Source organism: Penicillium atrosanguineum, assembly GCF_028827265.1.
Source record: "Penicillium atrosanguineum strain IBT 20685 chromosome Unknown utg000006l_segment0_segment0, whole genome shotgun sequence".
NCBI classification, from domain to species: Eukaryota; Fungi; Ascomycota; class Eurotiomycetes; order Eurotiales; family Aspergillaceae; genus Penicillium; species Penicillium atrosanguineum.
Window position 1 is genome coordinate 2,144,351 of NW_026623138.1, and position 13,849 is coordinate 2,158,199.

A 13,849-nucleotide genomic window follows, 5' to 3' on the forward strand; every position below is an offset into this window, starting at 1 on the left:
CCATGCAACCAAATCACTGCGACCTGCTAGGTCAGGTGCGCGAGCCCAGAGCCGCAAGTCATCCGATGCGCGATGGCCACTCGCGCGATTCTGGTCAGCCCCGACCGTCCGGTGCGGTTGGCATGAGATCAGAAGCCTCCGGTATGTTGATTCCCTTATATACTCGGACGGGGTACCTTTTCCCTCCTGGCGATCCAGTTTCGACATGCAGACGCTTTGTTCGCCTTTGATTTGTGCTTCAAAATGTACTCACTGCAGTATTACATAGACTCTTGGATCGAAGTATCATCGCAGCCGTCATCTTCATCCTTGTCCTCGGCTGCTACAAACGACGATATCATTACAACTGGTCTCCGTGTGGACAGTGGAGAAGGCAGAATGTATCAGCACCGCAGTCGACGACGACGTCTGCAACACCTCGCCGCCGTTACCACAGCCCAGGTAGATTACTCGTCGAGGGAGGCTAGCCTGGCTAGCAGCAGCCAAGAAGAATATGAAGAGAGCGAGAGCGAGCCTGATCCCAACTTGAGCAGCTCAAACGAGGACATAAACCGCCCCGCTCTACGGGTTCCGCTATCCACACTCCCCACTCCCTCCGATGCAGATGCAGCCTCGAGTGACGATGAAGATGACGATGCTTCTACTGCTCTTGGGATGGGCATCAGCCCATCTCCCTTCGTCCCCCAGCCAAACGTCTTTTCTCATCCACCAGCGACAAGCGACCCCTCATGGACTCGTCCAAATGAGTCGCGCCGATCTCAACCCAGTGTTCCTTCCACCTCCAGCCGGCGCACTTCAATCCGCCGAGACTCATACCCGCCCAGCACACGATTCCGTAGATCCCAACAGTCTCAACACAGCCCCTTCAACATGATATCGCCGTCCCACCACGCAGACCACGATGCTGCCCTCCGAGCCAGTCTCTCAACCCTCTTGTCCTGCGCGGCCGCTGCCCGGGGCCTCCCCAAAGCAGATAATCAACCTATTTCATCCGGTCCCGGCCCCTCCCAGCCATCAACCTTCCGTCTAGTCGGCGAATCAGTCGCCATGGGCGAAGAAAGCTGCGAAGAAGCCCCCTCACCACGATACACAGAATCAAGTCCCTCAGTGGGGCCGGCCCGCCGACGACATCCCCGCACCGCTCCTGGCCCGCCCTCCAAAGCCAAGCGCCGGTCTATGTCTCCCAAAGACCGCAGCGCAAAGAAGAGTCGACATGCAAGTATATCAGACTCAACGAGCCCCGTCAGTCCAACCATCATGACATGGGTCATCAGCGCGGGGGTCGTGGTCCTATTTTCTGCAATCAGCTTCTCGGCCGGATACATGCTCGGTCGCGAAGTAGGTCGCGTTGAAGCGGGGATGATGGGGGATGGAAGTGTACCTGGCGCACGCTCATCAGCGGCTTGTGGACAGGAAGCTATGAGAGGAGGGCTTAGGCGGTTCCGATGGGGAACTACTGCTGCCAGCTCTGCTAGTCTGGCGTGATGTGAACATGTCTCATGATGTGAATGGTCATGAATGAATGCTTTGATGAGAGTATGATGTGGATGCGAGAGCTCCGCTATGATTTCCTTATGCCTTGATGTACTCCACGTTCCTTGATGTTTTTTTGTTTTCTTGATTTTGGTTCCAGTCAGCAGGTGGTCGGTGAGCTGCTGCCGGCAAAAATTGGGTTGCTTTTCCTCTTGTTGTGGCTTTTGTCACTGGTGTTGGAGCTTGGGGTGCATTTTGCTCGGTTTATGGTGGTTTGATGGTGCTCTCATGTTGACCTCAATGTATACCCTGTTATATTGTTGTCTCTTGATATATGCAGTCGTAGAGATGATAGTCAGTAATGCTAAAATTGGCAAACCAATTAGTACAGCTTTCCAGGGCCATTGAATCAAAAGTAGCGTATGCTCTCCTCGCCTTGGAAACAATAAAGGTAGGTAGGATCTTGAAAGACAATCCCCCTGAGCCAAAGTGAGGCGAACAACGTCAATAGCAACGAGGCTAAGCAAGGACCCGAGAGCATCTTACTGCCCTGCACCTCAACCAAAACTCCTTGAAAATCTCCAGAAGGGAGGAATCCAGTTTCCCTCACCTCCACGCAAGCTCAAAAGCTCTACTCCAATCTGACCCTACGCCCCCTTCAGCACCAGATCCAATTCCAAATTCAAATCTCCAACCTCTCCCCACAATCCCAATATCACATTACCCCATCTAATAATTCCTGCAGGTTCAAAGCACCGTCGCAGCCAAATCCAGACCTCATACGACATAGATACACAAACACCGAGCCCATCAATTAAGCCCCCACTCTCCAAAACCCGAATGTAGATCATGGGTCGGGTCGATCACGATCACGACGATCCACAAATAAGAACATACGCTGTCTAATTATCTAAATTCTGAAATACAAACTCATAATCAAGAATTGCAACGTCCCGATAGGGGTGTGGCTGGTGTGTCTGGTGAGATAGGGGGAAGTGGAGTAGTCTGGAGAGAAGGAATCCTTTGACCCAGGAGCCTGATGGATTGGGATTAGAATTAGGATTGGGGAGGGCCTCGTGGAGCACGCTCTAGAATGCGATCCTACCGTTCTGGCCAGATCCGCCACCCGCGCGGTATATGGGGCTATTATGACGTGAACCTCGTACCGGATGTGATACAATACATTGGCGAACTTTAATCTTTGTGGAAGGCGACCCTTCAAGATAGGAGATAGGGGTGGAGTGAGGCCAATCAAGGCAAGGCTCCTCACTACCTCACTACAGATCCTTACCGTTGCAGGTCACACAACATGAGCCTGAACCCAGGTGCCAACCATGGAAACGGCAGCCGGCACCTGGGAGCAGCAAAAAAAAAAAATAAGAATAAAAATAAACGTTAGACCCGGCATCCCGAATAAGGTATTCGAGTGCGAGTTCGCATCAGCATTGGGTATAGCGAGCACTATTGAATGGATCCGCTCGGGACGGGCCTAGGAGAGCTCGGGCGCGGGGAGACCGGATTTCGATTTCCTAGGGCATGGGTGAAGATCAATGCAGCTGGATGTTAGCAATAGGGAGTATTTCATTGGGGACCATTTACATTTTTGCTGCAAATATCCAGACCCTAGGGGAAGCTAGTTTGCCACCTGTGTAATGGGGTAGGTGGGTTCCCGGTATTTGTGTTCAGGGCGAGCTAGTGCGTACTGCGGAGGAGAGGATCTGCGCAGGGGCCCGATGCGAGTCAATGCGTGGTAATGTTTTTTTGCTTTTGTGAGCCCGGGTACCTGGTTATGTGGTGATTGTGCTTTGGGGGGGGGGGGGTTGTAACATTGCCAAGGTCCTAGGTTGGGGATCCGGGTTGTAGTTGCGTGAAACGGGGGTTGGTTCCAAGTTCGGGCTCGGGAGGGGTTGGCAGCTCCTAGGTTGCGGGAGGTCCACTTTCGAGGTTGAGACCCGTCCAATTCTAACATTAAAGGTTTCAAGATACTAGGAAAAGATGTGGTAGAATGATTGGGTGATAGTCGTTCTTGTATAAACAGTCTGCTATTTACATGCTGATAAAATGTGCCCATATGATATATATATCCGTTCCCCGTACCCAAGATCCAACGCCGCGCTTGTCGCTAGAATAAAAATGAAGTGGACTTGGCCACGAAGACAAAAGAAAAATAAGCAGGTCAGTCCCCCGCTCGTCGAGGCTGACTGTGGTCGTATGTCCAGATGAATGAATGACAGTGGAGCCTCACAAGGCAAAGTTATACAGAAGAGAATTAATCGTTAAAGGTCGAAAGTAGGCGGTCGCGTACGCCAGAGAAAGAAAAGTAGAGGGAGTGCTCATGTAGTTGCCTCGGATCGTCGGCGATATTTTAAATCGTCCCGGCTAAGGAGTCGGCGGAGTTTTGAGACAAAGCGACCCGGCAGGCACTCTATGGTATTGTTAGTGGTGATCAATCAAAGGGAGGAAAGGAACGTACCATTGCTTCGTTGCACCACTGGAGGCTCTTCCAGAGGCTGCGTGGTATAGGCTGCGGCCCAATAGCCCGTGTGATGGTAACCGGTGAATGTGCAGCTGTTGGGGTTGTATCGTGGCTGCAGGGCTGCGACGTGCGGATAGAGCTCCGCTAACGGGGAGAGCAATTCATCTGGAGGCGGCGAGCGCCGGCTGTCGATGCTCGGTCGGGACTATTCAAGAACGTCAGCGAATCCGGGATATGTATGAAGCAAAGGACTGACGTACGTATAGTTCATAGTTTGTCTTGTACATTTTGGAGAGAAGAAAGGCGGAGAACGGACAAGGCCGAAGATGATTCAGTCACCAAGATATCGACTTAGAAGGTGCAGGGTGGCTCAGTTGAGGACGGAGATAGAAATCTGCAGAAATCTGCAGTTGAGACGGTGAGATGCAGCATTTAAAAGAGATTGTCGCAACGTTCAGCCGTACGGCGGAGCCAAGTACGGGCGGGGCAGGGTTCACGTCAATCTGAAGAAGAAACTAGCGAGCCTTAGCCCGGTGATCTCGTTAACCAGGAACCCGGGAGTCGGTCAAGCCCGATGCGTTCTTGTGATTGGGCGCAGATGCGCTCGGGCGCCCGCCGTCATTTTCGATTTGGTTGAATCGAGCGATCCACTGTATCGGGGTGCCCGAGCTAGGATCATGGATCATGGATCATGGAACATGGCACCTGAAACCTGAAACCTGCAAGCCGAGGGCCTGCGACTCAAGATTCCCTCGTTCTGGACCCCCTTGCACGAGTCCACGTTATCAGGTACCACGTCATCCTGATATCGTTGCCTGCATTGCCTACATGTGTGTAACACGCACATGTACTGTACCACCGTGGTAGAGCCGATGCATGATCGACACGATGTGCGATCCCCCGAGCATCTCCCATGTATTTGTGGCACACTTTAGCACTATACGGGGAGTCTGTCAGGTCGCACAGATCACCGAGGATAGTATGATACCCCTAGGATGAAAGAAGCATAGTTGAGCGAGGCTTCCAAATCATTCCTCAATTCCCGAGTCCCTACACGATAGTCAGTGGAGTCATCCGAACTATTGGGACGCTAATTTCCATATTTGGCGGCCAGGATCTGACCCGGGCAGACGATTGGACCACAATCCCATTGCACATCCACCGAACAAACCCGAAGTCACAGCCACAGCCTCCTTACCTCTTCGGGCCAAACGCACAAACCACATGCTCGGCCACGCCGTGGCGCGTGCTGTGGCTAGTGAATTTTTTCTTTAACAAAAAAAGTGTGGCTCAAGCTTCCTAGCTAGTACCATTGGTTCTATTGTCGCCTTGCTCCTCCACTTGGCCCGAACTAGCCCTTGATCTTCAAATGTGATCGTTTGGGACACCACACTGCGGACCCCTCGGTCTGTCCGTCAGTGCTCACCCTATTAAGGACCCATTCGCCCCGGACTGGTAGACCTCAAATCTGTCAACCTTCAACTTGGATCTTCCTGAACTACCTTGATCTATACATGTCGACTATCAATCATGTCACTGAGCATGGGTTCCGGAAGAGAATGCTGGGAAAACTCTCCGCGTATGGATCTAAGAGATCCGTATTCTCGCGATCCTCAAAGTATGTCCTCGGAGCTCCCCATCCCAAGTCCCATGTTCTGAGACCCCCCTCCAGGATCTGTCGAGCGAGAGGCTGAACGCTCCTCTGATAGGCGTGAGACCCGCCCCGAAGATGTGGTTTACTCAGAGGCACAAGCCGTTTTGAACGACAGCGAGTTTGGTCGTGTCGACCCAACTGGCTGGTACCCGCACTACAAAAATTGTGTGCAATATTTCGTTGAGCAAGGCCAGCACATTCCGACTGTGCAATCCGTGGCTGCTTTTATCAACATCCGTCTGCCATGCCAACGACCTCAAGACATGCTCGCACAGGGACAATCCGCTGCATCATTTGTCTCTTTGCGTCCCTACGTTCGCCGCCTGATCATTACGGCGCAAGACTCGTCACTCGTCATGCGCGCATTCTTCGGCGATGACTGGGCTGCCGGCGTGGGCTGCATCTACAAGCAGGAGCGCGCCAACTACCTCTTCACGGCGAAGAGCAGCGGCTGGGGCGCGACCAAGACAGCTTACGATATCCTGCCCGATGAGCAGGCACCATTCCTGCGACCCCTGCGCGAGCCCACCGAAGACGAGATTCGGGCGGCCGAAGCGCGATGGAGCGAATGGCTAGCGATGGAGGATTGGATGGTGGGGGCTCGGAGTCCCTGGTAGGGATGTAACCCCTCGTGATGAGACATGACCATTTCCTTTTTCAATTTATTTCCAATCTTTTCAATTCTATCATTCATTCGGGCCAAAAGGAGTCGTCTCTGGCGTTGCAGATTATCTTCGGGTGGACGCTATCTATGCACAATACCATCATTTCGAGCATACGGATCCAGGAATCCAGAGTCCACTCATTTCCAGAATCAAAGATCAAGTCTTGACAATACCCTCCCCAAATTGATCGTCCGCGCCAATGCAGAGTTGACAGTGATCGCCGGCGGATCCCCCTGTCAGAATCAATAGTGCCGCACCGCCACAGGCACAGACCAGACGTGACAAATACCTAAGGCAGGGAATAAATTAAAGATTCGATTTCGCGTGCCTAGGTAAATTAATTGCACTATAGTCGTGTTTGGGCCCTCAGATGTAATCATTTAATCATTTCAAAAGGCACTATCTCTGTCGGGATTAGATCGTCTTCCCGTACCCACCGCAATCTGACTCACTCCAGATGTGTCAACCTCACCAGGACGAGACGTCCCCTGAACAATATTTCAATAGCTTCCTAGTTTATTCATTCATACCCGATCGGCTCTCAATTGTGATACCTCGCCTCCGATTGCCTACCATCCAGGTATTCGGGCCCGGCATTGAGATCCTGTTTCCCGACTCATCACCCCAGGTTATCTCAAGCCCCCTCAAAATAACACAATGACAATGGCCCAAATCTACGAACATGATGCAACCAGCATTCTCCCAATCCTAGCATCCCACCTTCCAGACTCAATAACCTGCCTCCGCCGTATCCAACACGGCGTCGCTTACCCGTCTCCCACCGCCAAGATCCTGGCCACTTTCCCGCCCTCCGCTACCCCTGACCCTGACAGTTCGTGGCTGGCTGCACGGGTGGATCTCTTCCTGGGTCGCCAGACCCAGATCGTGCTCTACAGCAGCCTAGAGGCCCGCACGTTACTTCCCCCGATCGGCTCCGTCACCCAGAGTGACGGGTCCACCGATCCCGTCTTATCCACTTTTGACGCAGACCCAGCCGAGCTGGATATCGCTCGTGATCAGCTATTGGCGCTGATGCGATATGTCAAGGATCATCTGTTGCCGGGATATCTAACATCCCTGTCTCAATCCGAGTCTGCCCAAAGTGCGGCTGAGGATAAAAATTCAATTGTCCCGAACACTAATGGCGTTCCACTCATCCCGCCCCCCAGCCCAAAGGCTTTCTTATTCGGCGCGTTACCTTCAGCTCTCTTCGTGTTGCTTTTGCGCGATCGAGTTCTCGCTGATACGAACGGGGAGGTTGATCCCATTCCCGGACTGCGGATCCATCGCTTTGATAACCCGCCGTATTATACGTATCTCTTCCCGCGGGCTGTTTTCGGCGCGACAAGTACATCGGTTTTGCCGGATGGGTATAGGTATCATGATCGGAAGGGTAGAGTCGGTGTTCTTCCGGAGCATTTGGATCTCGTGCAGAGTCGGACGAATATTCCTAGGCCGCGGGAGCAGTTGTTGAAGATGCCTGGGGTTGCGCTTTATTGCGAAAATGATGGTGATGCTTCCCGGGAGGGGAAGGAGGAGATGCCTATTGCGTGGGGATTCCTGGGTGTTGATGGGGCTGTTGCGACGTTGCATGTTGAGCCTGAGCATAGGGGGAAGGGTTTGGCGCTTGCGCTTTCGAAGAAGGTTATGAGAGAGGGCATGGTGCCGGGGGGTACTTTTGGGGCTGAGAGGTCGGATATTCAGGACGAGGAGGTTAGGGGAAAGCTTGGGGAATGGGTGCATACTGAGGTTGCGCAGTATAATAAGGCGAGTAGAAGGGTAATGGAGAAGATTGGGGGTGAGGTTATGTCTACTGTTATGTGGACTGTCATTGAGCTGGTTGATTAAGGGTAGCCCTAGAGGGTTTTTAGAATAGGTGGAACTTATTAGATTTTGTTTGTAGCCAGAGATGCGATGTCCATGACTAAATGATTTGTGCGTGCGATATATACAGAGCTTCTACTTGTTCAAAGAACAACAATTCCTGCGTAAATATAACGTTTGAAGTCGCAATGCAACGCCGAGGGCTACGTCTATCTAGACTGCGGCATAACCCGCCGTATCTTGAACCCAATAACCCGTAAATAGGTCAGGTTTGGGTTAATTTTATGAATTTGCTTCCGTGGGCTCGGAGTATTGCTGATCGTTCAAAGAGCACATTTATCTAAGGCCTTCTGTTTGGCCAAGTGAGAGTAATTGGGTCAGCTCTTTAGGGCCAGCGAAATGTCAAATGGCCAAGATAGCCAACAGTGTTGCAGGATTGAGTTTCTATCTTATGTAACACTACTCAAAAGCGTGCGCCAGAGAATGAAGAATATTGGTGTTGTCGGAGTGTAAGTGAACACATCACCAGGACGAAATAGTATGAGGCTTCAAAGACACATTTTGCACTACTTAGTCCCCTCGGCGTGCTTCCATGCCACCCATACCAACCAAGTCCCAACAGAGAGCTGTAAGAACAAAAAGAGAGTCCAACGGGCAGCCAAATACGAAAGGCACCACCATTAGTACGGTACCGAGAAATCAGTTCCGGCCGGCTGTCTACAGTATGACTTAGCTTAGTAATAATTATTTGGATCTAGTAGAGGTACATTCTTTCTATAGATCGTCACAAGTTTAGCATCAGCGAAAATACTCCAGAGAGTGTTTTTGATGGGCTTGTGAAGTATTTCGTTGATGGTAGTAGTTATGCGGATATTCTGCGGGAGTACGGAATATATGAAGTGAGAAAACCGGAGGTGGTTTTTATCGTGTGATCACAAAAGTCTATTGTCAAAAGTCTAAACATTCAGGGTTATTCTAGAATTCTAGAAATTGTATCCTCTAATAGAACCATCGGAAATCCTCGCTAGCAGGTCCATCCTGGATATTCTCCGTGGGAATATCCTTCGCTTGCAAATGAACACCCTGTACTCGGTCTCGCTTTTTATTATCCATAATCATCCAAACACCAAGAAGCAAGGTAAATATGATTCCAGCACCTCCAAATGCAGCAGTAGTGACCAAAGCCGGGATGTACTTTGGTGCGTCTTGGCTGCGGAAAATATTGGAGGCCACAACGCCCATTAGGTTAGCCATTGGGACGGCGATACTTGTCAAAACGACACGACGGCTTTCGCTGGCGATGTTGTTGTTATACCAGACGTCGAGGAGGACGGATGGTGCTGATGTACCCCAGGTCATCATGAAACATGCGAAATACGCAACGCTTATGTCCTTCTCGACGTCAATGGCGGCGTAAATGACCATGCCGATAAATGTGAACAGGAAGCCCAAGGCAATGAACGGGAAGCGCCATCTTGTCCAGTCACTAGCGAAGGCCAGGATGAGTAGCACGACGGCGCCGGAGACATTAGGCGCCACGGTGTACAGATTTGTCTTGACAGGGCTATATCCAAGACGCCCAATGATGACAGGCAAGAAAAGCTGGACGCCCTGAAGAGGCACACCAAGACACATCTGAATAGCGATAATGGCCCAGCTGGTTCCGTGCTTGAAGATCCGGAAGGCATCTCGGATGTTCAGCTTCTCATCAACCACCGCAGAACTGTCGATCTGGAGTCTGAGACAAGCCAGCTCTTTCTCCTCAGGAGACAGGAACTGCGCATAAGCGGCTGACTTGGGAAGGTACCACAAAGCGAAACAACCGAAGAGGACAGTTCCACAGCCCTCGATGAGGAAAAGGTAGCGCCACGGGGCCAAAGGGCCCGAGTGGATCTGGAAGACTCCAAATGCCAACAGGCCAGAGAATGCAGAGGCGATACTCTGCGCGGCATAAAAGATAGCCAGCCGGCGAGCCAGCTCACCTCGGCGGTAGAAGGTTGTCAAATAGTAAATGACCAAGGGGAAAAAAGCACTTTCCGCCATGCCCAAGAACCACCGAATGGCAAAAATGCCACCGAAATCGAATGCAGCCACCACTAAAGTAGTGCACAGGCCGAACGTGAGCATCATGCATGGAAGCACGCGATTAGGACCGAACCTCTTGCCGAGAAGTCCGAGGAAGGGTGCCGTCAGGACGTATGGGACGAAGAATATACTGAGAATAAGATTGTATTGGTTTCCGTGGATATGGAGGGTATCTGCGGAAATGTCAATGACCTTCATAGAAGATTCCTATGTAGCGAAGTACATACCCTCGAGACCTGCCGTCTTTGCATTTCCCAAGTTGGACTTATCCAGGCTGTTGAACAAGTACATCACTGCCAACACCGGGAGAATACGAAAGTCGAATTTCCGAACCAGAGTTCGCTCCGTTTGGGGATCAATGTCCACGCTGGCAATAGTAGTGGCATGGTGCTTTGAAGGAATGTCCTCGTCCGACATGGTGGCAAATGCAAATGCAAATACAAATACAGCTGTCGATAGACCAGGAGCCAGGCGGCGGAGACTCTATAGATATAGATGTACAGAATATACCACAAGGGGGATCAAAGTGCCGTTATCGAAGGGTGTGCCCCCAGACACACGATCGTTTACATAATTTAAGGTTCATCGAGAAAGATAAGCTGCGACTTGGCATTTGGTGGACCGCCAAGTGATAAGCCGAGGCCAATGAGATCCCGATGGACCCCTAATCATTCCGATCTTTTTCTGTGCGGGGTTTCGTCGGCTTTATTTTATCTTTACCATGGTCCCTGATAGGTATCTGAATCTGTGTGGAACGGTGCCACTCTCTACGCCCCCCGCTCATCGGCTGTCAAACTGTGGCCAAAGCCTTTAGCCGCTCGGGCCTATGCCTTAACCGGAGAAATCATGATTAGGATCGGAGGTTTCGTCGATTTTTCGGAGGAACTCGAGTTGATAGCCGTTCTATGAACGTGTGATTGTATGCAAATGATGGAATAGAGGTGATAGTGAATGAAGATTTTTCTATCATTGGGAGACTGGGGGCCTTGGGGGGGTCTTTTTTAAAATTTGTATTAATTATTCTATTTATTATAACAGCAGCGATGATAACAAGGCCGGAGTTCAGGCACATAACTATCTATGAGGCTTGCCCTGAGCAGACTCTATCTACAAACTTTCAATGCCTTCATATCGAAGTGTGCTTTCAAAGCTCGAGAGGCCTGGCCCTTCCTGCTTCTACCTCGTTCCACTAGGGTTATCCGACCGAAACCAGTGTTAATGACCCGAATCCCAAAGGATTGCGGCAGAACTCAAGATAAATAGCTAAAAGGTTGACTATATTCTGCCATCCATTTTGCAATACTAGTTCCATTCTATCCAGAAAGCTCTTCCGTCTTTCACTGGTGTCTTTTACCATTCATTCGTTTCCCAAGCCATCTCACAACCTATGATCATTCATATCTAATTAGCCTTGAAGTAATGCCTATCATATACTGTTGACCTTTAGTATCTACGAAGTCATTGCAAATTGTAGGAAGCTTCCATAGAATGTTTCGGGCGGGTTTGTCAAAGAGCTACTCATCCGGCGTCTAACTTGTTTTTTACCCACCCGACTTCTTTTCCTCATTTTCTCCCGGAACTTTCGGTCGATGCAATTATAGAGCTTATCGTTGGCCAGCAAGCGCCAACAAGGATCTCAGTCGTCCAAAAACTCCATGTTACGAAGACAGACGTTGGGCGTCCTAAGACTCATCAGGACAGCCTCAGCTGAACTCTGTTTGAGACCCAGCTTTTCCAGCCTGTATACTGTCCATAGAATACCAAAAAAGACCAATCCGATACCGCACGATCTAGTAGCTATGTAGATTTATTAGTGCTTGTTGCTAAACATTTTATAAATAACACTGCTAGCAGGTAACTGTGTAAACCAGGAACCGAATCCGAGCATATTAATTTAACGCCTACGCATTTGTAATTATTTGTTCCCAATAGGAGGAGGCGGCAGAGCCCGTCCAATCGAGACTTGTCGGATACGAACTGGCGTAGCCACATGGCGCAATTACCCAGTCATGCTGACTTTCCGATCCCTTCGCTGGCGAAAGGTCTTTCAGGCGTCCAGTCCCTGTTTCTTCTTCTCACTGATGTGGGAATATAAACATGGAACGATGCTAGGAAGCCTGAATTGACAGAGCATCCTCTAACTTTCTGTCATCATCAATATCTTCCCCGCTTCCCTTGCCCACCTCCTAAGAATCCAGCTCCTGTGACAAGAGTCGATGAAGACTTATTTTTTTTTTGAAAAGGTCACTTTCGGTGGATTCTATCCCATCCGGTGGGAGAATATGGCAAAACCTCGTTGGGCGGATGGACCATGGTCGCTAATCGAAACCCCTTCCAAGACCAAGGATATGGTAAGCCGTACCCCAGCACTACCCCGATTTCAATATTCTCATTTTGCATAGTCACAACACGGCGCGATCTTCATTGCCAATGAGATGGCATGTACTCATAATTGCATTATCCGCGGCATGAACAGTATCTACTTGCAAGCAGAATATGTGCAGAAACCAGAAGACATTGCAGATTTCCTTATTTTCGTCAGATCATGGGCAAGTTGGGTCTCTGATCATCACATTCTGGAAGAGGGGACTATGTTTCCAGGTTTTGAGGAAGTTGCTAGGACCCCTGGCCTCCTAGGCGACAACGTGGAACAGCACCACGCCTTCCAGCCGCAGCTGAAAACGCTCTTAGCGTATAGTACCGACACCAAACCCGATAAATACGTGGCCGAGACTATTCGAAAAACTATTGAAGAAATGGCCCCTAGTTTCCACCAGCACTTGAGTGATGAGATTAACAGCCTTCTCTCATTGCAGAGCTATAATGGGCAAGCGTTGCTTAAGGTGTATAAGCGCGCCGTGGCAGAAGCCACAAAGCAGGACAAGGTAAGCCATGTCTTGACAGAAGATCGAGGTTCATACTGATCATGGTTCTACCCGTAGCATGCCGTGCCTCCGTTAGTGCTTGGCCTGCGGGACGTCACTTATGAGGGTGGAAGCCGATGGCCTGCCCTCCCTCCTTTGTCTGAGTGGATCGTACACTATGTGTTTGGCCGCCGTTACTCTGGCGCATGGCGTTTCCTTCCTTGCGATACATGGGGCAAACCTCGTGCGTTAGCTTTTGGACCTAAGTCAGAAGAGGGAACGACAGTTTAGCAAGAGGGCGTACACGATTTTATACATTTGCCAATATTGATTAGCCTCGAGCTAAGATCTCACGAGTTATTCCTGCTGCTCCGAAACTTACCGTATTTTACTTCATAAGCCACCACCTTAAAGCCCCTCATTGCTTCCCCTTGGACCAGTCTTATCCCGCTCATAAATTCACTGAGATCCCACGGATATACACGCGCTTACCAGGAGTATCAAATCTCAAGGAGCGCACATATTACCACGATTAACTCAATCCTTCACTGCATCCAATTCTATATCCGCGAAGCCACCAGTGGAATAGGATCAGAGCTGTCATTATGGCATGGTGACTACTTCTGTCTGAAAGTCTTATCAAGTTAGTCTGTGTTATACCCTGGACATTGGGTTGAGTTACTTGATGGTACAATGCGTACTTGCACAGGATTTCCCAACAGCCTCCGATTCACCAATTGATGCAATTCAGAAGCATCCTCCTACTTCGCTATTTTATCCCCTTCGTGATGCAATAGAGAAGATACAC

The 13,849-nt window shown here is 50.3% G+C and overlaps 6 protein-coding genes across 6 annotated transcripts; 4 read left to right on the top strand and 2 right to left on the bottom strand.

The window, feature by feature from the left end:
- Window positions 1-2: 2 nt before the first annotated feature.
- Window positions 3-1,485, top strand: N7443_007954 (uncharacterized protein; the record flags this gene model as incomplete). The annotated part of the gene is made up of 2 exons (XM_056888010.1): window positions 3-141; window positions 269-1,485. 2 exons carry the CDS (start codon window positions 3-5, stop codon window positions 1,483-1,485), a joined length of 1,356 nt encoding a protein of 451 aa, XP_056739701.1.
- Window positions 1,486-3,852: 2,367 nt separating this feature from the next.
- Window positions 3,853-4,236, bottom strand: N7443_007955 (uncharacterized protein; the record flags this gene model as incomplete). The annotated part of the gene is made up of 3 exons (XM_056888011.1): window positions 3,853-3,896; window positions 3,947-4,154; window positions 4,210-4,236. The coding sequence occupies 3 exons, from the start codon at window positions 4,234-4,236 to the stop codon at window positions 3,853-3,855; spliced, it is 279 nt and encodes a 92-aa protein (XP_056739702.1).
- Window positions 4,237-5,479: 1,243 nt separating this feature from the next.
- N7443_007956 (uncharacterized protein) lies at window positions 5,480-6,220 on the top strand (the record flags this gene model as incomplete). The annotated part of the gene is made up of 2 exons (XM_056888012.1): window positions 5,480-5,567; window positions 5,622-6,220. The coding sequence occupies 2 exons, from the start codon at window positions 5,480-5,482 to the stop codon at window positions 6,218-6,220; spliced, it is 687 nt and encodes a 228-aa protein (XP_056739703.1).
- A 711-nt stretch (window positions 6,221-6,931) lies between these two features.
- Window positions 6,932-8,116, top strand: N7443_007957 (uncharacterized protein; the record flags this gene model as incomplete). Its single annotated transcript, XM_056888013.1, has 1 exon — window positions 6,932-8,116. One exon carries the CDS (start codon window positions 6,932-6,934, stop codon window positions 8,114-8,116), a length of 1,185 nt encoding a protein of 394 aa, XP_056739704.1.
- Window positions 8,117-9,091: 975 nt separating this feature from the next.
- Window positions 9,092-10,594, bottom strand: N7443_007958 (putative MFS transporter; the record flags this gene model as incomplete). Its single annotated transcript, XM_056888014.1, has 2 exons — window positions 9,092-10,350; window positions 10,405-10,594. 2 exons carry the CDS (start codon window positions 10,592-10,594, stop codon window positions 9,092-9,094), a joined length of 1,449 nt encoding a protein of 482 aa, XP_056739705.1.
- A 1,865-nt stretch (window positions 10,595-12,459) lies between these two features.
- Window positions 12,460-13,332, top strand: N7443_007959 (oxidoreductase; the record flags this gene model as incomplete). Its single annotated transcript, XM_056888015.1, has 3 exons — window positions 12,460-12,528; window positions 12,580-13,062; window positions 13,120-13,332. 3 exons carry the CDS (start codon window positions 12,460-12,462, stop codon window positions 13,330-13,332), a joined length of 765 nt encoding a protein of 254 aa, XP_056739706.1.
- Window positions 13,333-13,849: the final 517 nt, after the last annotated feature.